The sequence below is a fragment of the Lonchura striata genome, chromosome 3 (genome assembly GCF_046129695.1).
Source record: "Lonchura striata isolate bLonStr1 chromosome 3, bLonStr1.mat, whole genome shotgun sequence".
Classification (NCBI taxonomy): Eukaryota; Metazoa; Chordata; class Aves; order Passeriformes; family Estrildidae; genus Lonchura; species Lonchura striata.
Genome location: NC_134605.1, coordinates 49,020,555 through 49,044,823, shown reverse-complemented (window position 1 = coordinate 49,044,823; position 24,269 = coordinate 49,020,555). Strand labels below are relative to the sequence as shown.

The 24,269-nt window shown below is 35.0% G+C and overlaps 1 protein-coding gene across 1 annotated transcript in view; it reads left to right on the top strand.

The window, feature by feature from the left end:
* The window catches only part of ADGB (androglobin), a 97,089-nt gene that overhangs the window by 20,243 nt on the left and 52,577 nt on the right, over positions 1 to 24,269 (top strand). Inside the window, exons 6-12 of the mRNA XM_021527019.2 lie at positions 1,557 to 1,696; positions 2,950 to 3,036; positions 4,904 to 5,115; positions 15,299 to 15,381; positions 17,697 to 17,874; positions 18,612 to 18,702; positions 21,329 to 21,473. Coding sequence (XP_021382694.1) covers positions 1,557 to 1,696; positions 2,950 to 3,036; positions 4,904 to 5,115; positions 15,299 to 15,381; positions 17,697 to 17,874; positions 18,612 to 18,702; positions 21,329 to 21,473 — 936 coding nt within the window. The remainder of the gene's footprint in view (positions 1 to 1,556; positions 1,697 to 2,949; positions 3,037 to 4,903; positions 5,116 to 15,298; positions 15,382 to 17,696; positions 17,875 to 18,611; positions 18,703 to 21,328; positions 21,474 to 24,269) is intronic.

The window sequence follows — 24,269 nt, the reverse complement described above, 5'->3', positions numbered from 1 at the left end:
GTATACAGCTGTATTTCATGGAAAGAAAGACAGGCAAAAAAGAGGGTCACCTTTTGGAAGATTAAACAAAATATACAAACAAGGAAAGATAAATATCAGAAGAGATAGAGGAGGAAGATATTTCATAGGAGAAAGTAGAAAAATAAATTAAAAAGAGGGCAAAAGGTGGAATTGTAATGAACTGATTTCACTAATGTTCTGCATTGAATCCTGAAGGCATTTTTGTGCACAACATCAAACCTGTGTATAATAATTTTTTTTACATAACTGACATATAACTTCTGTCCCATGTTCTACTTTCACTTTGCATTCCTGAGGTTTATTGAACTTGTTCCTGTAGTTATTTTTTTCTCACTTTTTTCCCTCTATAGATCTGCCCCACTATTTTAATTTTGTTTTAATATTTTTTTGTTTCTTTTCCTTTACTTATCAGCTTGTTTTGTTCTCCCTAGTGAATTTCAGCACTTATTGGAAGAGGAGATGAATATGTGATCATATCCCTGACTAGGTCCTTTTAAAACTAGGGAAGTTTAAATATTTTGTTTTGGTTGTCACAAAATGGTTCTTATCCTAGAAAATATTAGTTTATTTTATGCTTTTTGAATATCTTTGACCTCTGGCCTAAATTTGTTTTCTCCTTAGACCTATAGAATTCATAGCATTAATCAGCTGCAATTTCAGATTGAATCCATAGTTTAGTTACAAAAAGAGAACAATTATTTTGCACTCTCTGATAACACATGGTGAACACTTCAGTGATTTTGTCATTCTTCATCATTTTGTGGGCGAATTAACAGAAGTAATTGCTATTGGCCCACCTGTTTTCTATTATATCTCATCACTAGGACAGAGAGTTTTATTTGGAAAATGGTAGACAAGAGTATTTTGTGTAATATAAGCTCAGTTTACTAATTAAGTATCTGGTATTGGAGATAGCAGTACTTTGTCTTATCTGTTTGTTTCTGATCCTGGAAATTCAGCAATTTAAAAATTTTTCCTTTTTTTTTTTTTTTTTTACATTTGATCATTTTGTGTTGTTTAGTATAGTGTCTTGTGAAGTACTGTTGTAATGCTTAACAGGAGACTGGAGCCAGTCAATATCCCAGGTAGTTTTTGGGAAGCAAGGGGGCCTGTTTATATCACAAGTATTTCCCATACTGATATCTAAAGAGACATTTAAAAAGCTGCTATCTTAGTTAAGCCTTTTTTTAATCATTAGTGTTTCTCAGGCATCTGTCGTGGCAACTGAAGAAAGGGTACTGAATGCATGCACATGATGTACTACACATATGAGATGAAGTATATTTGGAAATAGCAGCAATTAGATTAATCTCTGGAACAAATAAGTCAGAGCAGTAATAAAATGGAATGAATGCTGTTTCCATGTTTCTCATAGATTATGTGAGAACTTTTTTTAAAGCCATCTGTGATGTAGATCAAGTTACTGTAGAATTGGATTCTTGAGAAAGCATTAAAAGTTCTCTTATGTACTTTTCAATTGCCAGCCCACAAACTAATTTTTTTCTTTCTGCTTTTCTCCCCTTCTCCTGTCACAGGGATGCTGGAGAAAGATCATTGTGGATGACACTATGCCATTCAGTGAAGAGGAGAATTTGTTATTACCAGCTACAACTTGTCAAAAGGAACTTTGGCCGATGTTGCTGTCCAAAGCTATAATTAAGTTAGCAAATACTAGGTATGTTTTGTCATCTCACTTTTGGTTTGTTTAGTGAAGTCACATGGTAACAGCAAAAAGTTGATTTAGTATACGTAGTAAATATATTTTGCTGAATTTTTGTAATGACAGTTATACACTCACAAAAGCTGACGGTGTAATTCAGTAAAACAAAATCTTCTATAGCTACAGAAGGCACAGGGTTTCATTTTCAGATGTGTCTGTAAATTTATTCACAGAAAACTTACAAAAAATTGGAGTATTCTCATTTTCTCTTAATTTGTTTGACATTATTCTTGAAAACTTCACATGTGGCTTTCTGCTAACAAAAGCACCTGTGAACTGTTAATTATTGTGAGCCTTGACCAGTATTGACTCAAACAATATTGAAAGTAGAGTTTTATGAGCTGCTTTTGATATCTTTGCTACAGTTGTGCTGTTCTGTACAGTGATCTACTTCCCTGGAACTGACCAGAAAAGTAGATGGTGGCCTACAATGCAGTAATTGACAATTATGGCTACAGGTTCCTATGAGATGAGGAATGAACACCAAGAATTTAAATGAATAAGTTTGAAAAAATAATTGAAAATACACACAGGATAGTGAAGCTTCCCTGTTCTTGTCATATCAAGTTATGTTTGTCAGAAGAGTCATCTAAAGTATGTTGACCAGGCTAAGGAGTTGCTGAGAGGCGCCTGTTAGGAAACTGCAGGAATGTGATTGACATACTGCATTTCTGCAGAGCACAAGGGTTAGCCATACAAGTGCTGGCTTCTGCCTTGGTCCTCTCAGGAAACTTCTCCAGAGCAGCAGACTGTCAGTTTGAAAGAGTGAACTTTGCTAGAGTGGAAGTGAACCAGCTAGAGTGAACCAGCTTGTTCAGAATAACCTGGGAGCTGGAGAAGCTGCTTAGGAAATGGAAGCTCTAGAATCATAGCCCTGTTTTAGCACAAGGGATTTCAAACCCAATCTCCAGCCCTGCAAATGTGTGCAAGTATACATAGTATGCTTGCTAGCAAAGTTAAAAAAAAAAAGCCATTGTACCAGAGGAAGCACTAAAATAATGGACTAAAATAATTGACTCTTTAGGGGAGTAGTCAGCAGCAGTTTGGAAAACTCCTAAAATTGCAAGTAATGACCTGTTTTTCATCAGACTATTCTGTGTATGATCTTATTCCTTATTACATGGTCTTATTACAGAAAGCAATGTAGACTACGGAGTTTACTGTAGTTGGTGACACTGTAATTGTAAAAAGTCTGCTTTGTCTTATAGTATACATGAAACTGGAAAAAGAGAGATGGAGGAATTTACAGTTCTACAAACACTGACTGGATGGATACCAGAAGTTATTCCTCTCCAGTAAGTTCTTTTATTTAACAATTTATGTGTTAGTTGTTTAATATTTAATTCTGTAAGGCATTATGAAAAATAAAGCTGAGCCCTAAAAGTCCTTCACCATAAATTTTGGAAAGTGAATGGTTATAGTTCAGGCACCTGGGACATGTACCTTTGAGAAATTCAATTTTATTGTGTTTTTCTTTGTAAGTCATACAGTTTCTTGTAAAGCTATTTATCATGCTGATGCCTCTTCTTTATAAAATTAATTTAACTAATATTAAACAGCATGAGGAAAACAAGGTTAGGGAAATCTATGTTTCATTTAGTATGCAGTTTTAAAATGTCTGCTGATAATGAATTTATATCTGAATATACCATAGGAAGCACATGTTATGGATTTGGAAGTAATCAATGTCAGCTAGTATGGTGTTTCCATCCTTTAAATTGTGACAGTTAGCAGACTTCTAGTTTCAATCAAAAATAGTGTTTCCTACCTACAATAACATTTTTCTTGTTTCTTGTGTGTTTTATGTTCATTTTGTATTTTTAAAGAAAGGCATTCTGACTCCTCAGCTTGACATTCTTTTTACTAAATTAATTACCCAGACACTGATACTAAATATTTTGACCTTTGTTTTCAATTACACCTTTTTGCCTTTTGATAGATACATTCAAATGAATATATGGATAACAAATAGTTATGTTTATATATAATTTGCTTAGATGTAGTTGTTTATTTATAACATATTTTGCTAATAAATAATTTCAGTCAAAGAATATTTTATTTAATTTTCAGTATTTTTTCTATCTCAAGTAATGCTTGCAATTTAGGTTTTTGATATATTTGTGTCCTACAGTAGTTGTATGTAGTTCATGGACTTAAAAATCTTAGTGTCATACTATGACACGAAATAACACACACATGCTCACTAGATGTAAAAGAGGGAAAAAAGAGTAAAAGGAGGGAACTTTATTTTTGACCTCGCAAATTCTAAAAGTGACAGTGGATTGGAGGATGAAATTGCTACCTCTCCAACTACACTAGTCAAACTAGCAGTCTACAAATTCTTTCTTCTTACAAAGAAGAATGCAAAACAATTATTATTTACATGACAGTGCGTGAGAACTCCAGTACAAATATGTAAACATCAAAAGGTATAAAAAACTTCTAGAAGAACTTTGAAACTTTTAAACAAACAAAGTGACAAAGTAGCCTAAATTTTTATTTCTTTCTACAGTTAGTTTTACAATTTCAACAGAAAAAAACGGTATTTACATACTACAAATACATTTTATCATGGAATAGGAGAATGTGAATACTACAGAGTTTTGGAATAGTAGTATAAGATTACTTCAGCTCATTTTACAATCACTTATTCTATTTTTTAACAAAAAGTTGAATGCAGTTAGCTGCATGAAACACATTCATGACTCTTTTTGAGATTATTTCTGGAATCACTGAGTTTCTGTGGAAAACAAACATGACTGCAACTGTTACATTATATCAAAAACTTTCCAGTTTGGAAGTACCTTTGAGAAGCTTTTTAATATACAGAGATAGAATCACAATATTATATGGTGTAGTTGTAAAGTGGTCTGAAAGTTTCTTTGCCACAACTTGTATCTGCTAAAAATCTTGAGAAAGGACGCTTTATTTGCATACTTCTCTAACCACCATCTCTTTTTTTATGGGTCTTTCCATAAGCTGTCTTAACAAATATTTCTGATACAGAGTGTGTTTTATCTACTAAAATAACCCAGTAGCATTTTTAGAGTTGGACTGTCAGTTGTGGTATAGTGCTGTCTAAACGAAAATCACACTTTCATCTCTTATTGGAAATATCCCTATGTCCATAACTGACATATACATTTATGTTTTCTCTTAAAGGCCTGAATACTTGGACAAAGTTTGGGGTCTTTTGAAAGAGATTGTGCCAGAATTCAAGTTTCCAGAGAGGAAGGCCCCAGAACTTGAGATTACTCAGGATGACACAAAAACTGAAGAGAGCAGAGACTCAGAGTTAAAAAGTGTAGGTTCATCTGTGAGTAAGCTGCCAGATACAACTGAGACAGCAGAGACAGCCAATAATGTTAGCAAAGGTCTGTAATTTTACATAGTCTGATCTTTGTAGGCCAAGCATAAATAATGTTAACATCATCTCTGTTTCAAATAAGTGTATTTTGCATATATTGTCACATGCAACTCTGTGGGTTTGTTGTTTCACCAAACATGTTGCAATGATATACATTAAAAATACTTTTGTTTTAGCTATAGATCTCACGAGAAGCAGTACTAGTCTTTTATTTTATAAAAATAGCTTCACTTTCTGTCAGAGATTTTTTCAGCTCCATGTCATTTCTCTAAAGTCTGGTTCCTTGCAGAGAGATACCAATCAGGTTACAGTTTCTCCAAATGCAACACTGCTCTGACCATCAGTTAATTATACATTTAATAATGGGTGTTGTAAAGTGTTATTACCTACAGAGTTATGACAAATATGTTCTAATATCTACCTTAATTTTTATTTATTGCAACTTTTATTTTATGCTATTAGGTATAGGCAATAATTTTCTTTAAGAGCTGCTAATCCTATTTACATTTAAATTTAAAAATTTAGATTTAGAAACTTGTCTGTTCTGGTAGATTATTCCTCATTATTTTTATTTGCAACTGAGTTTTCTTAATTACTGCTTTCAGCTTGAAGACATGGGTGCAAGTTTACAACACTTCTCATGCCTTTGGAGAGTAAAAAATCAGATGCTAAAATTTCTATTTCTTCCTAGATTTTTGGAAAAATCACTGACTTCCTCGCTTTGAATCCCTAATATTATGTCCCAATGTCTAAAGTGTTATAAAAGTCTTAGAAGTTACCTGGCTGAGGTAGTATTCTCTCTTCTTAGGAAATCCTGCTATCATTTTGACCCAGCCATCAGTGTGGTAGATATTTCAGAGTCTGCAGTGGACATGTCACTGGGAACAGCAATGTTGTTCATCCAACAGGGTGCTGTCATTTTTTTCCCTGAAAACAAAGTAAATGTAATCCTGCCTAAGACTTATAAATTAATTAGTAACTGAAATAGCTAAGAATCAGGGAACCACTGTGTCCAATACAGCTCTGTAATCTACAACTCTGAGGCTAAAAGTTTTGTTGAGATGTTCTGTTGATGTTTGGGATTAATGTTTGGATGACACAAAGCCATCCATGTCACCATGAGAGACAAGGACCTGAGGATCCTGGTGGGCAGCAAGCTGTCCCTGATTCAGCAGTGTGCCTGGGGGTCAAGAAAGCCGATGATGTTCTGGGATACATTAGGAAGAGCATTCCCATCAGGTCGAGGGAGCTGATCCTGCCCCTTTACTCAGTCTGCATCTGGAATGCTGTGTCCAGACCTGGACTCTTCAGCAGATTACAGACGTGGAGCTCCTGGGTGAGTCCAGCAGAGAGGGCAGTGAAGATGATTAGGAGACTGGAACATGTCTAACGAGGCAAGGCTGAGGAAGCTGGATCTGTTCAGCTTTGTGAAGAGACAACTGAGAGGAGACCTCATCAATATGTCTTAAGTGTCTAAAAGATGGGTTCCAAGAAGATGAAACCAGGCTCTGCTCCATGGTGCTGAACAATATGAGGAGAGGCAATGGGCAGAAACTGGTGCACAAGAAAATCCACCTGAACATGAGGAAGAACTTTACTGTGTGAGTGACCTAGCAGGAACACATTGCCCGGAGAGGTTTTCCCTCACTGGGAATGGCTTTAAACTGGAGATATTCAAGAACTGCCTGGATGCAATCCTGTGCCATGTGCTGGTGGAGCAGGGAGGTCAGTCCAGATTGGACCACTGTGATTCTGTGAAGCTCTATTGTGCAGTTGACACAAAGGAAGGAAGGAATGCCATCCAAAAGGACTTGGACAAACTTGAGAATTGGACCCGTGATAATCTAATGGGGTTCAGAAAGTCAAAGTGCAAGGTGCTGCGCCTGGATTGAAACAATCTGAAGCATGAGTACAGACTGGAAAAAGAACTGAGAGCTGCCCTGTGGAGAAGAACATGGGCAGTCTGGTGGACAAGAGGCAGTACATGAGCCAGCAGCATGTTCTCACAGCCCAGAAAGGCATTTGTATCCTAGGCTGCATCCAAAGCAGTGTGGCCAGCAGGATGAGGAAGGTGAGTCTCCCCCTCTGCTCTGCTCTTCTGAGACCCGAAACTGGAGTGAAGCATCCAGCTCTGGGGTCCCAGCACAAGAAAGACATCGACCTGTTGGAACGAGTCCTGAGGAGGGCCACTAAAATGATCAGAGGGCTGGAGAACCTTTCCTATGAAGGCAGTCAGAAAGCTGGGATTGTTCAGCCTAGAGAAGAGAAGGCTTTGGAGAGATCTTAGAGCACTTTCCAGTACTTAAAGGGGGCTTACCAGAGAGCTGGAGTGGGACTTTTTGCAAGGGCATGTAGTCATAGAACAAGAGTGAATAGCTTTAAAGTCACAGAGAGCAGATTTAGATTGAGTATTGGAAGGAAATTCTTTCTCACAATAGAGAGCTCCTGACACAGATTCCTCAAAGTTCTGGTTGCCCAGTTTGTGGAAGAGGTCAAGGCCAGGATGGGACTTTGAGCAACCTGCTCTAATGGAAGGTCTCCCTGAACACATCAGGGGAGTTGGAACTAGATGATCTTCAAGGTCCTTTCCAACCCAAGCCATTCCATGATTCTATGATTTTTTTTAAAATGCATTTAAGAAGTCTTTTCCTGTAGTCCAAGTTCTAAGACTTCAAATAATGTTTGGTCTGTGGGAGAGGTTCTACTTCCATGTCCATTGGGAATCTATACATTGTCCATGTGAATTGTTTTCTTTGTAATTGCTGATGCATGAGAGCAAGGACATGAAGAAAATATTTGGCACAGTGCCAGAAATACAATGATTTGTTACATTGTAGTAAGGACATAAAAGTTTTGCAGTAACTCAAAGGTGGAACTGAAGCCTTTCTGGCTCCTTCTCAGTAAATCTTCATTTACATCCTAAGGACTACTTTTAATTTTTTATTTATTTTATATTTATTTTAATTAAATTATATTAGTTTTTTATTATATCTCAACCCTTGACTTTAAAGAGTTTGTGGTTGATTGTTTTTAAAATTTATCTAAAATCTTATTAAAGCATTTATACTGTATGACATTTGATGATTGAAAGTTTTTATCTGAGGAAGAAAAATATTTAACCTTTATTTTGCTTAATAGAAAAAGCAGAGCAGAAAAAAGTAGGAAAGAAAAAAAAAGGAAGAGAGAAAGAAAAAGGCAAGGGAGCAGAAAAGCTGGCAAAAGCCCAAGGCCTTCAGGACTTAACTAAAAGTAAGTCCTGTTGTTTTGAAGCTAAAAATACAGACAAGAGTTATATGTAAAGTAAAAGGCTTTGCTTTTATTTGGTTTTGAACTTAACTGGGGGGAGGTTGTATTTACTTTTTTTGGTTTAAATCATAGTAGTTATTTATAGCTCACATTATATACTGAAGTCATTCTAACCTAATCTGCAACATAGATTAAAAATAGTATATTGCAGTATTTTCCTTTAGTGGCAAACTGCCTTACAGTTGTTCTGTGTTTAAAAAAACATTAATCCTTCCTCTTTTGTAATTTATTTGTTTAATATCTACTTTATACACAAAATTGCAATTGGAAAAATCAGAAACGCTTCTTTGTCAAAGGGCAGGGGAGCCGGGGGGGAGGCAGAAATATTTGATAGAATTCACTCCATGATGTAAATCTAAATTTTTTAAAATCTTTGTCCACGAAATACATAGTGGTGAATTTGATTCCTGTATTGATATATTCATAAGAGCATAAAAATTAAGTAAATTCTTGCTTTGTGCATTTATATTTAATGTTAAAAGCAAACAAACAAAAAAACTCAAGAAAATAAATTTTAAACAAATTACAAATAAATCTTAATCAGACAGCTAAACAACCAACCAAGATATTTCAAATTTATTAGCATAAACTATAGAAGATCTTCAGAAATGTACAACAAGTTTATATGCTCTTGGCTTTGCTTATGTTTGGATACATGTGGCATTTCCATGTGACTAGCAGCAAAAGCCACTTATTAACTGGAATAATTTGCAGTTGTAAATCAATAGGTGAGAATATGTAGAACATCTTCCCTAAAGGAAATAACTGCAAAGCAGAAATGAAATTTACTACATAAATGGCATTCCTGCTTCTTGATTTGAATAATTGGCATTCCTGCTTCTTGATTTAAATAATTTTAAACTACAGCAAACTAAGATTGTGGTTTGTCATCAGCAAATATATTTCTTTAAATTCCTACCTTACATACCACTAAATTAGTTAAACAGCAGTAAATTTTAAAATATATTGCAGGAATGTAGTTTGCTTTAGTGTAACTGTGGAATAGGAAATGAGGTGTTTCATGTGAATATAAGTAAAGTGACTAACTAGTACTCAAGCATGTGATGGAGAAAAGAAAGCACAAGGGAAGCAAAAGGATCTAAGGTATGCATTCTAGAAAGTGTGCAAAATGAGTGAAAGCGCATTAAAAAACAGAGGCAGTGCTTCTATGTGATAAGTGACATGATATTTAGATCTTTATCCTGCCACTTAAAGCACAATCATTGTTTTTTTTCTGAAAGCCAATTAGTGTCCTGTGAAGAGGTTTTTTAGAAATATTATTAATTCAGGTCTCAAGTACACTGATCAGAGAACTATTTTATCCTAAGTTTGAACCAAAAATGACTAGGGAGAAGAGGTAGGTATCTCTATAGTAATAAAGCAAATTTAAAATTATTAGAATGAAAGGGAAAAAAAAGGGAATTGGAAGTTTGATGTAATACTGAATTATGATGCATTTTTGTTGTGAGAGTGTAGCCAAAAGAGGGAAATCTTGCAAGCTTTATAAGACACACGGTCTGCAGAGTGGCCCAGGACAGCAGAACCATTGTTGTGCATAAAATAGCATCTGAAACTAGGTCTTGATTCAAAGTCAGAGTCCAGAGGTAGTAGTTGTAAAATGTTTCTGAATTGATCTGGTGGAATTTTGTAACAGTGACTTTACTTAATGCAGCAATACTTTTTTCTTTTTTTTTTTTTTTTTCATTTTAAGTAATGTGAAAACTGTTTCATTTCCAGCATGATAAAAGTGCTTACTTCCCTTCTGCAAGTTTTCACTCTGCCTGTTGACTGTTAACTTCAAGGGATTTTTTCTTCTTGTCATAAATATTGACTGTTTCTAAAGAGATACTCAACTACTCCAGATATTATTTATATTTGACTTTTAAAATGGCAAAACTTTCTGTATTTGTTGCATTGTATATTCATGGCCTTGTTATTCATGACACATTGAAGTACCAGTTACTTCTAAGTACTTGGAAACTTCTCTTACAGGCTTTTGATTTTGTGTGGGCTGTAGTGTTGTGGTGAATTGATGCTGTCAGCTAAGCCACCACCTGGTCACTCCCCACAGTGGGATGGGGCAGAGAATGAGGACTGAATCATTTGTCCACCCTCAGTGTTCTTGCTGGGGTAGTGGAGTGAGAAACAGAGGATTTATTGGTGTGTGGCTCAGCTCAGCAGTCACTGACATACTCGTATGTTACCCCAGTGTTTTGGTGATGTATCTAAAACAGCACCACAAAGGCTGCCCTGATGAAAGTTCAAACCTGGCCTGCTCCAGTATAAACATATGCAGATCTGAACTACTTGCACAGTCAGACCAATGCCTGCTGCACCCCACAAAAACAGTATGAGTAGCAGGATCATTGAAGCATTGAACTTGTTTCTCTATTCATCCAGTTGTGTGCATCCAGCTGAATAACAAGCCTTTGATATGGTCAGTCTGAACCTTTCTGGAGAGCAACCAACTTTGTCTTTGATAAAGGACTTCTCTGACTGACTTTTGATCTGACTTTATCAGTCACCAGGCTTTGGGAAGTTTTGGCAGACAATTCATATGTTTCTACTGTACTTTTCCACTCAGCAGCTTTTTCTTCTGGTAACAGACCTTTCATACTTACGGTATCCCTCTGTTTTATGAGCAGTTATTACACTGAAATGATATGATGTGAGATGAGGGTGCAAAGTGACACAGCGTCCCAGGCAGGTGCACAGCAGAGCTGCTTTATTGTAAAAAACAGGCCTTTTTTATGCAGTCAGGCCTTTATAAGATTTAAATCATAAAAAATATATATACTTTTAAATTATAAGAAACATAATTCAACCAACCACCACACACCACGATGTGAACACGCGATGGTGATGTACCTTGTTTTTCTGCCTCTAACTTAGCTGAGTCACTTTCCCGTAGTCCTTTTCTGCTTAGCCAAAGTAGCAGGCCTGAGCCATGATTTTACAGGGCCTTCCCTTTGTAAGGTTTTACCTATATGCAGCAAGGTACTCAATCACCTTGTTCCTATGAAGAATCACTGCTTTGCTTGCATTTAGGTTTCCAAACTACTATGTCTCTTAATAATTTCTGAACTGCTGCAAAGGGAACACTATTCCATTTGAAAGGGTACTAGCTAGGAATTTGGAAGTTTGTTCTACAAATCAACTATGTGTTTTGCTAATCTCATTGTACCTTGATAAAAATTCTGTAATTAAAGACAATATTTTCTATGTCACAGAAGTGTTGAGATTATTATTATACTTAGAAGTTTTTGAAGTCAAACAAGTAGATCTGTAATCATCTGAGTCAATGAGATAAAAGTCACATAACTGTAATGTTATTATAATTTTATTTTTACCTATTCAAGAGTTTTCATTTGCAAGATGGATTGAAGCCTAATGTTTTGCTTTTTGAAGTGCATATCATTATTCTGTGATATTTATGTCACTTCTGAAGAGCACACAGGTTATTTTTCTGAAAACTCAAGAATACCTTCCAGTATGCAAAGCTAATCTGTGTCTATCACAGGCAACAGAAGTTAACATCTGAGCTGCACACCTCATGGTCAGGATATTGGGTTGGAAGTGACCTTAAAGATCATCTAGTTCCAACCCTCTGCCATGGGCAGGAACATCTTCCACTAAGCCAGAGTTCTCACAGCCTTCCCCATGCAGCCTGGCCTGGAAAACATACAGGGATGGGGCATCCATAGCTTCTCTGAGCAACCTATTCTGGTGCTTCAACATCCTCACAGTAAAGAATTTTCTTTCTACATCTAAACCTGCCCTCTTTCAGAGGGGTCAATTAAAACAATTGCCCCTTGTTCTATCACCCCATGGCCTGAAGTATCTCTCTTCAGCTTTTTTGTAAGCCCCTCTTTAGATACTGGAAGGCTACTGTAAGATCTCCCTGGAGCCTTCTCTAGTTAAGGCTTAACAACACAGACTTTTCCAGCCCTTCTTCACAGGAGAGGTTCTCCAGCCTTCACATCACATTTGTGGTCCTCATCTGGAATCATTAGTCCTTGAAAAGTTATACTACACCATCAGCTCTTGTTTGATAGATAAATACTTAGTAGAAACATTAAGAGAGAGAAAATTATTTGCAAATCATATGTAAAACACATGATAAACAAATAAAAATGGTTAAGATCTATTAAAACCAACAATTTTAATTCCTGGCCTTTTTAAGGGATTGAATATGTATTTTACATGGATCAATTAAAATCTCTCCCTTCTTGAAGAGACTGAAGCATTTTTTTTTTGGTTGTTTTAGTGCTCATTCTCTGTAAGTGAATTTGCAAAGCTGCAAGTGTGAAATATAAGTACCTACATGGATTCAGAATTTTTTAACAAAGCACTCCAGAATTCTTATATCCACACTGATGGATAGAAATAATAGACTTTGCTGAATCTGTTTTGTTATACTGTGTATTATAACATTTTTCATCTAAGTGCAATTTTATAAAGGCTATCATTTTTAACTAGTTTCCCCAAATGCTGAATCCACACCTATCATCATTATACTTGGTGCCAAATAATTTTCATACATTGTTCCTCATTTTTTGTACAGTGAAAAAAGATCAAATAATATGTAATTTTTAAAGCTGCTGGTATAATGTACTACTGTTGTAATAGTATTATTAAAGTGGATATGATGTGTCTGGTTAATCATTTGCATGCTCTAAAATTTGTTCATTGCTGTTTATTGTCTGCCTTGCAGACATTTTATTTCACAACCCATCTGTACTGAATATGACAGCTTTACATTCCACCTGGTATTTGATGAAATACTTTTATTTCAGAAATACTTCTCACATGCAATGAGATTGGTATGCCTTATGGCACATACTGTTCTGTAATGTGCAGGACATCATAGCTAATATCGCTGTGTTTGTAGCAAATCAGATATATTGGTAAGAAATTAACGTTAACTATAGCCTTGCTTTTGAATAAGTTGAAACCCACACCTAACACAAGAGCTGTGGTTAACATAGGACTCACAAGCATGCAGTGAGAAAAATTAAGAATCCATTGGAAAGTAAGTCTTACTTGCCTTTAGCTTATATTTAATTTGGTAATTGAATTCCTGGAAGAATATATAAGATGCAAAGATATACTTTGAGAATAAAATATTGCATGCCCTCTAAATAAATAGAGTTTAGGTCTGAAAAATCATATTTTCCAGATACTTGCCTATTTATATGCAGATAGCTTTGTTTTATTTCACTTCACAGAAAATACCTATTAGTGCAACTTCCAGTTGAATATTTATTAGATGGGGATGGGATTTGTTAGATGGGGATAGAATCATAGAATCATTTAGGTTTGAAAAGACCTCTAAGTTCATTGAATCCAGCTGTTAACCTGTATTGCCAAGCCTACCACTAAACCACATTCCTCAGTACCACATCTACATATCTTTTAAATACCTCTTGGAATGATGGCTCAGCCACTTCCTTGGGCAGCGTGTTCCAATAATTAACAACTATTCTTTGAAGAATTTTTTCCTAAAAAACATTCTGCTGAAAAACAGTTGTCGCAACCTGTGTACTGAAATCTTGTCTCTGAGTTTTCTGAGATGACTAAGGTAAAGTAGAAAGAAGTAGATACCTTTCTTTTTTTTGATGTCTTTTTATTAAAACCAGAGATGTATATTTCAAGTTTTATGTTTTAGACTTTTAATTTCCCTTCAGCATGAACAGACTATTAGACATCCTTGTCTTCTTTTCATGATTCTTAGCAGTGGCTTGTGGGAGTATGGATTCTGAGAGAATAGAGACAGTGCTGAAGGCAATCTTGCCCCTGAGGAGTTGCAGCTGTACCAATTACAAAAGAGTAGGAACAGCCTTGCCTTTAATATGTCACAGCTGTGTCCAGTAAGGATGGGTGTTATAAAAGAGTGGCTCAGCTGGTTGAGAGAGAGTTGGAGTCACTTGGCTGTGCTGCTGTGAGGAGAAAGGGTCGGGCAGCTGTGCAGAAGGAAGAGAAAAGGATTCAGTGTTGTGAGAAGTCAGAGAGAAGGTATGAAAGTCTTACAGTAAGATAATAAACTAACAATGAGTGCTCCCATCCACTGTTGATTGGTGCCAAGCACCAGCACCAACAACTGGTAGCCTGTATGGGGATGAGTTCTGACAGTGGCTTCTTTCACAGATAAGAGTAGGAGATGATTATATGTTTGCCTAGTGTAACAGATTTCTGGGGTTAACAAAGTGCATTTGCCCCTTTTTATATTCCTTGCCTATAGCAAAATTACATGCAAACATGCTTCTATAAGGTATGTGGAATAAGAGCTTCATTCCTTCTGAGGCAGCTATTGTTATCTCTATTTTTTCATCTGCTTGACAAAAGTGCAGTAACCAGGCACTCAAGTTACTTATCTCAATCTTCAAATGTCTTGGCAGCAGTGGTCAGAGCTCTGGCTTTGGAGACTTTTGTTAGCAAGGTCAAGTATTGCCTTTACTGGTGAGAAGTGTTTAGCTAGTACTGACCAATCAGAAGGTTTTTACTTCATCTACACAGATTATGTGTATTGTTTTCTTTATGCTAGTATCTCCTGGTTTTAAAATTTTGAAGTAAAACAAAAAAATAATGTTGAAAGGTACCTCGCTATCTCTCATCTGTCATATTTTTAAATTGTATTTTCTGTCACTCATTTATGAAAAATAAGTAAATTATTTGTGCTGTTGATGATTTAAATGAGGTGTTTTTTTCCATCAGTGGCTTATTTTCAAAGTGCATTACAATGAGCTCCTCTTTTGAGTAAAATAACAGACAAAGAAAATAGTAATAAAAATAAGACAGAGAAAGCACAATAATGTAGTGTGAGCTACAGCTATGTTTTTTTACTCTGTACCATGTTCTAAAGCATTTTGATGTTTTCTGTGTAGAAACCCAGCCAGAAATGGTTGTGTATGCTGGCTGTATACCGCTTCATTTGTTTGAAGAGGACATTTTTTTATTAACACAAATGGTAAGTTCTGTGCTCTCAGGACAGGAAAGCATTACTTATTTTGTTATCAGAGTGTTTAATTTTATTGCAACAATATTGTAACAAAAATAATGCAGTTAGCACAGTGAAACAGTCACTAGATGATGACTGTCAGTTAAATTTATATTTTGGTACTTCTGTGTTCTGAACATGCATTTCACTGCCAAAGCCTGCTGATTTTACTGAGTTTTCCTCCACATTCTTCAGGATTCCAGAAGCTGAAGTCTCATAGGAGAGACTAGATATGGACTAGAAAATGTATCATGATGAGATACTTCCAAATGGAAAGTCTAATTATTTTAAGGACTAGTTGAAAAACAAGATTCCCTGTGTGTTGTTTGTTGTTATATAAGAAATAGTCTGTTTATATCTATTTCTGACATCAGTGTTGTAACTGGTAAAAGCAGCTAGAAAAAGTGTAGCGCTTAATGCAGCTGGGGTAAAAAGAGCACTTAAATTTCCACTTTGTCACTCACACTCCTCAGAAAGCTTTTTATAATGCCAGAGCAGGCTTTCTTGAGTTGATTATTAATTAGGTTTATTTTTTTTTTGGTACATTTAAATTAAATTTTATCATAGTTAGATCATTACATTTTAAGCTGCCTTCTCAGGAAACTGGTAAGCTTCATAGAGAAACTTCCAGAAATGTTTTGCAGGTGTTATGCTTTAGTGCACTTAATTCTTGCACTATTTTTTTTAAATTGTGCTGTGTAATTTATGCAATTTTGAATATTAACATGTTATCTGTAATATTATTTTAATTTATTTTAATTAAGGTTTTAGCAATATTGTCTTTTTGCTAATAATAAGTAACACTAGTCATCAAAAGGCAAGTGGAAGTGGGGACATGGGCTTTTATCTTTCCTGCCACCTAACATCCTGAGTCTTAAACTTGACTACAGTCTGTTGGGATATAGAGATTACTGAAAAAGAGGTATGGCAGACCAAATAAGATGAGACAGATGTATCTATATGTCTAAACTAGTATTTTAGCAGAGACTTGATCGAAAAATGGAATTTGACAGAAGTTAAATATAGAAGTGTAGAGGATTTCTTATGGATAAACCCCCACCATTTTCAAGCTGTATTAAAGGGCTGAGGAAAATGACACTGATTGAAATAAAGTTTAGAAAATTAATTCACTGGGGTAAGAGTTGCTCCCTAAACTGGGAGAAAATGTTGTCATTCACTGCAGTTGTGCCAGAATTTTTCTCCCAGATTTTTGCAGTATCCATTTTATCTTTACTTTCTAGTATGGATTTCCTTGGATTGTGGTGGCTTGAATTTGTCTTAGTTTACTCAAATAAAATGAAAAAAAAAAAAAATCAGTAATTGTGTCATACAAGTGTGTACTATACTCAATAGCTAAATTCTCTTTTATGACACCTAACTGGTTATCTTCAAAATCCTTTTCAATCTTGGATGTTTTAACTGGCATTTTTAATTTAAATCATTCTTCACTCTTCAACTAACTGACATCCACAACATTGTTCTCTACAGAGTTCATAAATACAGAGCCAAAGGAACATTTTTAAAATTAGCAGAAGTGATATGAGACTTGCTGAGGAGTATGTTAAAGAAATAAGTTACTGTTGATTTATTTAGCATGTGTGCTTTTAAAATTAAAAGGATGGTCTAACTACTGTTTTTTTTAATCTTGTAACAGATGTTTCAGTTGAGATGTTAAGTACTAGACCATTATTATTTTAGTGGGAAGAGCACCACTCGATGTCCACATGTAAAATTGTTACTAAGTCTGTTGCGAAGGGCTTTGGTATACAGGTCAACTGAACTGTCTTTAATATGTTTTATAAATGATCCATCAAATAAAAATCTTAGTTTTAGTGATGTGTTGGTTCAAAACAATACATTATGGAGTTTTTACTAGGTATCTAAATGACCAATTGATTTTAGGATTCTTCCACTTTATAAATTCAGCATGAAGTAAGGACTTTTTTCCCTAAGAAAGTGTTTTTAAGTATGATTATTTAAAAGAAAGTATTGTGCCTATTGCTTTCTTACGTATTCATTGTATGTTATGGTTATATAAGTAAGTTAAAAGTAAGTGATGAATCTATTATAAAAAGTAAAATGCATGTAAACACCAAAGTATAATTCTTGTGCTGAATATCAAATTCTGATCATGTTTTAGGATAGTTTTTCCAGGTGGACTATATTAATTTCATTTGTTATGCAAGCTATTAGATTCCTTTGTGTGCATACTGTTCTTGTGTGTTAGACAGGCATAAGGAGAAATAAGATCTGACCCAGTCAGGTTATCCTTCTGTGTTCCATAGGCTGATTCTTCAGAGAAGATGAGGCAATATGGGCTTTCCCATATACACAACCATCCTGTCCTGATTACTAGAACTAGGTCCTGTCCTCTTGTAGCACCTCCAGAACCACCACCACCACTTCCACCTTGGAAGCTTTTCCGTCTGAAAAAGCAAGTTGTTGTGACATCTGAACCCCAAGGTCTGTCTACTAAAAACTGCAAAATAAATTTGTAATTACATTGTAATTATTTCAGGACTGTACTTATCATCTGTTAGCTCAATTTCAATTGAACTCAATTTTGTATTACTTCCTCTTAGCCATATTTCCTATATGCTTTGCGAAATGTCTTAATTTATGTTGAGAAAAGCACTATAGTGGAGCAGATGAAGAGGGCATGTTATCAGAGTAATACAGAAGCTCTCTGATGCAGAACCATGAAAGCTTCTGAATACCTTTTAAAAATTTAAAGTATGTGACTAGTCCTGCTGCATCAACTCGTGGTTGTAGAGTAATTTTTTTTCTAGGGTTGTCTGTACTGCATAGTGGAGTTAGATTATATGAGATAGCTTGAGCATGAAAGTGTTACAGGCAGGCTTGCAAAGTATACTGGGATGAGAAATAGAGGAAATTGGCAAAGGCAAAAAGTGCTGTCATAGTTGTTTTGAGCTAACCTGGCCAACCTTATATGTAAATTAGGCACAACTAATTTGCAGGCCACTACTTTGCGAGCTGTGGATCAGAGTGTAAAGCATTTATTTTTTCATGATATGTCACCTGGAACCACCCCTGTTTTTTCTGTTCCATTCAAGTGCATGGGCATAATACTTGGAAAATTATTTAGGGGTGATTAATCCTATTTAGAAATTATTTCTCAACAATAATAGTATTAAATACTTTTATGAATGAAAATATTTAACAACTTGCTTTTTTCCCAGAGCCTGTGGTAGAGAAACCTGAAAAATATGTTGAGATCGCTAGCCTATTTTTTAAATACAAATTGGATATTATCAAAATTCCAACAGACATGTAAGTATATAATGTTGTTTCAGCATTAGCATTGTGAAAGTACAATGGCTTATCTTTACTTGTGTCACAAGGAAAAACTGCTTAGATCATGTCTGAAGCACATCAGGACAAAGCATTCTGTTGATGTTTTGGTGTCACATAATTGAAGAGCTATCAGTGAACTGTAAATTTAGGACCAATATTGGCAATATAACAGCTAAGTTTTTATACTAGATGCTTATAAAATGCTAATAAACACCTAAAAACTTCTGAACACCTTCCTGCAGCTAATCCCGAGAAGTTCTAATTGGGCACACAGATGCATATATATGCAATTATACTTACCCTCCATATATATGCAATTATACATTGAGGCTTACAAACACTTCCTGTTTTGGAAGTGCAGCACACACTTCCTGTTGGAGGTGTGAGTCTCTGGGCTTAGCTGTTTCTCCCTACATTCTCTTCATGACTGCACTGAGAAAGCTTCCTAGGGGGTGGACATGCCCACGTGTCCCCACTTGTCACAGCCAGTACACCTAGGCAGATGCACTTCTCAGGGCTTCCAACACTGGAGGACAGACAGTGGTGTCAGGCAAAGACACGGTACAATATTCTCTACCCAGTGGGTCCAAAGATGTATGATTTCTGCTAGATTACTTCTGCCAGAAATAAGAATATTCTATCAAGTATTTCAAATTTTTCCTCAAACTACTTGTCATTTTTTCATTCTAACACATAACAAGGAAATAATTGACTAGCCAGTCAGTATTTTCATGGGCATCTCAACTTTGATATGGAACATGTAATGTTTATGAATAAAAGAGGCTGTTCTCTGTTCATGATTGTTATTACAACAGGCCTCAGAGTGTAGATGAAGCAGCTTATGGTCAAAACACAGCTTTATATAAACACCTTGTGTTAAAGACTGTTCGGAAGTCCTATAAGACCTTGAAAACCAAAGTCTTTATATAGGGTGTCTTAGAAGTTTCAGAAATTGTTGTATTTATGACTTCTAGTCAATCTTCCATGTTCAGCATAATACTTGCTTCTTGACAACAAAAGATTACCATAAAATGTATCAGAGCTGTGGTTTTTTTTCCACAGGACACTTCTGTTTCAGCTTATGATGTGAACAGTCAGACAAGTTCTAGAATTATTAGTACTGTATTTTATTCTGATTTGGCTTCTGTCACAAAGAATTGAATGTATCTTATTACCCAGTGTACACCAAAAGGTTTATGTCATTTTGGAAATGATTTTCCTGAGACTTGAATCCAAAAATAGGTTGCGAATTGTTGGAGATCTTTGTATTTTCTTGGGGTGTGTACACTTTTTGTTGAGTACATCTCTAAATAAACTGACTAAATGACATATGTGGCAGGTTCTATATTTTTATCATCATAATTGGATGGACAGCTAATAAACCCATTTGATATTTTAAATTTTTTTGTACAGCAGCATTTGTCCATGGGTGACATGATCTTAAAATATTCTGGGAGTGTAATTGTTTTGCTGATACAGCTGCATTTTGTTAGTTAAAAGTACTTAAATTACTACTTGTTTTCAAGCAGTAGGAGTAGAAATACATTATAATGCTCTAAGCAATTAACAGGCTATCAAAGTAATGAGAGATTTTATAATGAAGATGTTGAAGTATTTGCACTTTAACAGATTTTATATTGTTTTTTCATATTTGATAGATTGCTTCATAGTCAACCCGTTTGAGGAAGGATAGTTTATTCAATATGCTAAGTTTCCATGACAATTAGCTACTTTAATCTTTGTGATTTAATTATTAGGCAGTAGCAAAAAACATATAGCAGGTATTAACATTTTGTTCAAATAATATAGCTGTGTAAATGAGATAAGGGAGTTAGATACACAGTTGGGACCGAAAGTTTTTAATCTCTTCCTTTTCTTCTAATAAATTATTTTGAAATGCTGAAATGCAAGATAATTTTGCCTGTTACTGCAAAAGATCTTGATCTTTCATTATCTCAGCCTTTAGAAAGTGGGCTAGATAACACATGTTTAGATTTTAATTTGTTCTTTATTGCTGTAATAGCGCAATTACATACTTAAGTCTAATTAGCATGTATGCAAAATTGTTTTGGTCTTGTTCTTCATTTAACAAGCAAAGAGTTACTTATATTTCCTTCAGTTTTTACTCCTGCCTCTAGTGAAGTCAGCAACAAAGCTTTCTTTTGCTAGTACCAGAATAGGCCTGCATAGGTTTCCTTGGTTATCCTGTGTTTTAGGTAGCTATGGAGACCCATTTTGAGGGAAAAGACAAAAAGTATTCTGATACAAAACACTTTAATTTTTTGCCTTACCTCCATTAAGTAGTATTTTTTTCTTGTCTAGGGGTCATAGTAATTTATTAACTTCTGACATTGTCTAGTTTTCAGCTGGCTTGGGTTTTGCTTTTTTGAGGGCTAGTTAAGAGGTCATTCTATCAAAAGTGTGTGTAGTGCCAAGCCAGTAATGACAAGAAATATATGAAGATATGGATTCTGTGCTTCCCTAGGAATCTTTCAAAATAAAGGAGACACAAATTAACTATTCTGTAAAGAATAGTTATGAAGACTGTCATTTGAAATAAAATATATGGATTGAAATATTTCCATTCTCTTTTATTATTTAGCTGCTTTCCACAGTCTATCCTCAAAAAAGGATTTAAGCCTATATCCCGTCTTACTACTGTTACTGAAACTGATGAAAATGAAAGTGGCAGTAATGGGGATATGAATCAAAATGGGAGACACTCAAATGCAGAAGATTATTCTAAGGTAATATTTCTATTTTTTTAACTTGACCTAGTTTTATATTACAGAGATTGAAAGACAAAATAGAAACTATTTAAGACTGAAATATGTTTTCAAAAGCATTTTAGAAAGCTTTTTCCCTTGCTATTTAAGTAACTTCCCTACCCTTTCAATTTTATAATTATATTGATGTGCATTGGGTGGGAAATCTTTCTTAATACCTTATCTTTATTTTTTATGATTTTCACTCACATTATGAAAGTTCTGTTGCTAACACTGTCATGGTTTTGCTCTTTAAAATCCTTTTGATGAGAGTATCTTAAAAAGATAGTCTGCAGTGTTTTAAATAAATCTTTGTTTATATTATGAATGGTTTTTTTTGACTGTCATGCAAGATGTACCTAGTCATGTGACTAGAAAAATGTAAACTTTATTTACACATGCCTTAAAAAGTCATCCTCATTTAGGACTGAATAGAAAGACTTCTGGCTAGATCTGGAAAAAGTGGCAGAGCTTCTCTGCTCAGTCGGCCTGCTCTTAAATTTCAGAAGCCCTGGATTCTAAAGGAATCTTCAGCTATGATTTAGACTCTCAGGCTTCCTGTGCAACTCTCTGAGGGAATGACATTCCTCCAAACAAGTTCACTAGATACAGCACTGACTACAAGTTGGCTCAAATAGTATAAGCCAATGCTAGTTATTAGGTAGAAGTCTCCACTGTAATTTTCCAAGATAGATAAGATTTATTTTACCTAAGTTTAATTAAACATTACCAGGATGACTTTGGGAAGTTGTAATTACTGGTTTTTGTAATACTTTTTTTTTCCTTGATTCTGTTTTTAAATTGGAGTGCGTATATGATGCCAAAGTCTGCTTTTAGATAATTTTTTAAAAAATGCTCTTCTAATATTTAATCTTACATGTTTAATAGAGAAAAAAATGATACTTTCAAAGACCTTCTGAACAATATATTTAATGAAAAATATTTCATATAGGGAAATAATTGGCAAAATAGAGAGATAAATACTCACTTAAAAAGAAACAGAGCTCTCCTCAAGTTATTTAATTTGCTCGACACCTACAAAAAAACTCAATGTGGCAGTGCCAGCATCTCTTGAATTTCATTCTTACTGCAGCAAACACTACTCAGAAGACCATTTGAAAGCATTTCTCTTTTGGCTTTATATTTTTAAATGAATAGGAAATAATTTTCTGTGTAATTTTTGGAGTGTCTACTTTTTCTCTGCACAGTACACTCATACCATTTTTATATTTCAGGTCTAAATGAATACTGTGTGTTTAGATAATGTACATGTGTGGATATCCTTAGTGGATTTAATGATTTTAAAATAAGGCAATTCTGCAGTGAAGAATACTTTACAATAGAATATATCTATGACCTGTGATTCTGTGATATATTTAGCTCTTCAGTATATTGTGTGAATTTTATAAACAATAATTTAGTACATCACCTTTAAAATACTTTTAATAATGGCATAATACAAAAATCATTACAAAAAGCAGCAGGGTAAAAAGGAGCTGTAAGTATGTCTTGACTTGGGACAAATTTGGAAGAAAGCTTCTGAAATTAGGTCCCTCTAGAAAGCAAATTGAAGTGGCCCCTCCTTCCCCCTAGTTTGGGAAGGATTTTCTTGGAGAAAAGTGGAAAAAACTGTTTATTTAACAAGCAAAGTATTCAAAAACATGAAAAAATCAAATAATATTGAAGAATGGAACCTCTTGCTGTTCTGAAGAGATGGCAAATTCAGAAAGTCCTTTTTGTGGGCTGTAGGTCAGCTTGCTCAGTCTCTTATCAGTGTCTCCTGCTCTGGAAAATACTGCGTCCCAGGCCCCAGTGGGCCACAGTGTGAGCTTCCAATATTTTTTCTAAATTTTCAGTCCAGAACAAATTTGAACAGTTCCAAAAAGTCCCAACAACCTACAGTCCAAAAAAGTCTCTGCTTCAGCTAGCAAAAAAAACTAACTAAAAGCAAAAGAAAGCTTTCTCTCACTGTCCATGCTGCAAACAACCAAAAGAAAGAATGCACCAAAAGAGAGAATGTGAACCATCAAGTGCAATTTCTGCAAACTATGCGCTTCTTCTCTCCCCACCTTCACTCTGGAACCAATCTTAAAAGTGCAAAACATAACATCCAACATAAACAGAACGGACATTTAGAAAAACAAGCATCAGAAAACCACCCTCAAAGTAGCATCCTATAGTGTGTAATAATTATTGTTTTCATTACTTCAGCTTCTAGGTGTACAAATACAGATTTGACTAGTTGCAAATTAATAGAAGCTTATGTACTGGAAGCATCAAAGGAGTGTGAAACAACCCTTAGATTTTTCTCCCCTAGTCCAAGAGTGCTTTAGAAGGTAGATCACAGTAGGACATACAGTCAAGGAGAGACAAGGGTGAGTATGAAAATACTTGAGAGAGACACTGATAAAGCAGGAGTTGTTGGAAGAAGATGTGAATGAGATGTAGGCAGAGGGCAATCTGATTCAGACATGAAATTTAAGAAGTTATGAACAGCTAATTGACTTGTACATGTACTTTACTTTTTTCCCTTAATTTAAACCTCAGTTGAAAAATGCTGTGCCTGTTAATAGCTAAAGTATGCAAGTAGAACTTCATTTTTACAGATTGGAAAAGAAAATGCTTTTTACTTGGAGGACAATCTTTTTTTCCACATTAAATCTTTTTTTTACGTTAAATCTTTCATCAACAAAATTATGTGGATACCTCTGGAAAACTCATAAAGAAAGAGCTTGCTTTCTGTAGTTTGAAAACTTGATATAATAATATATGCTTTTT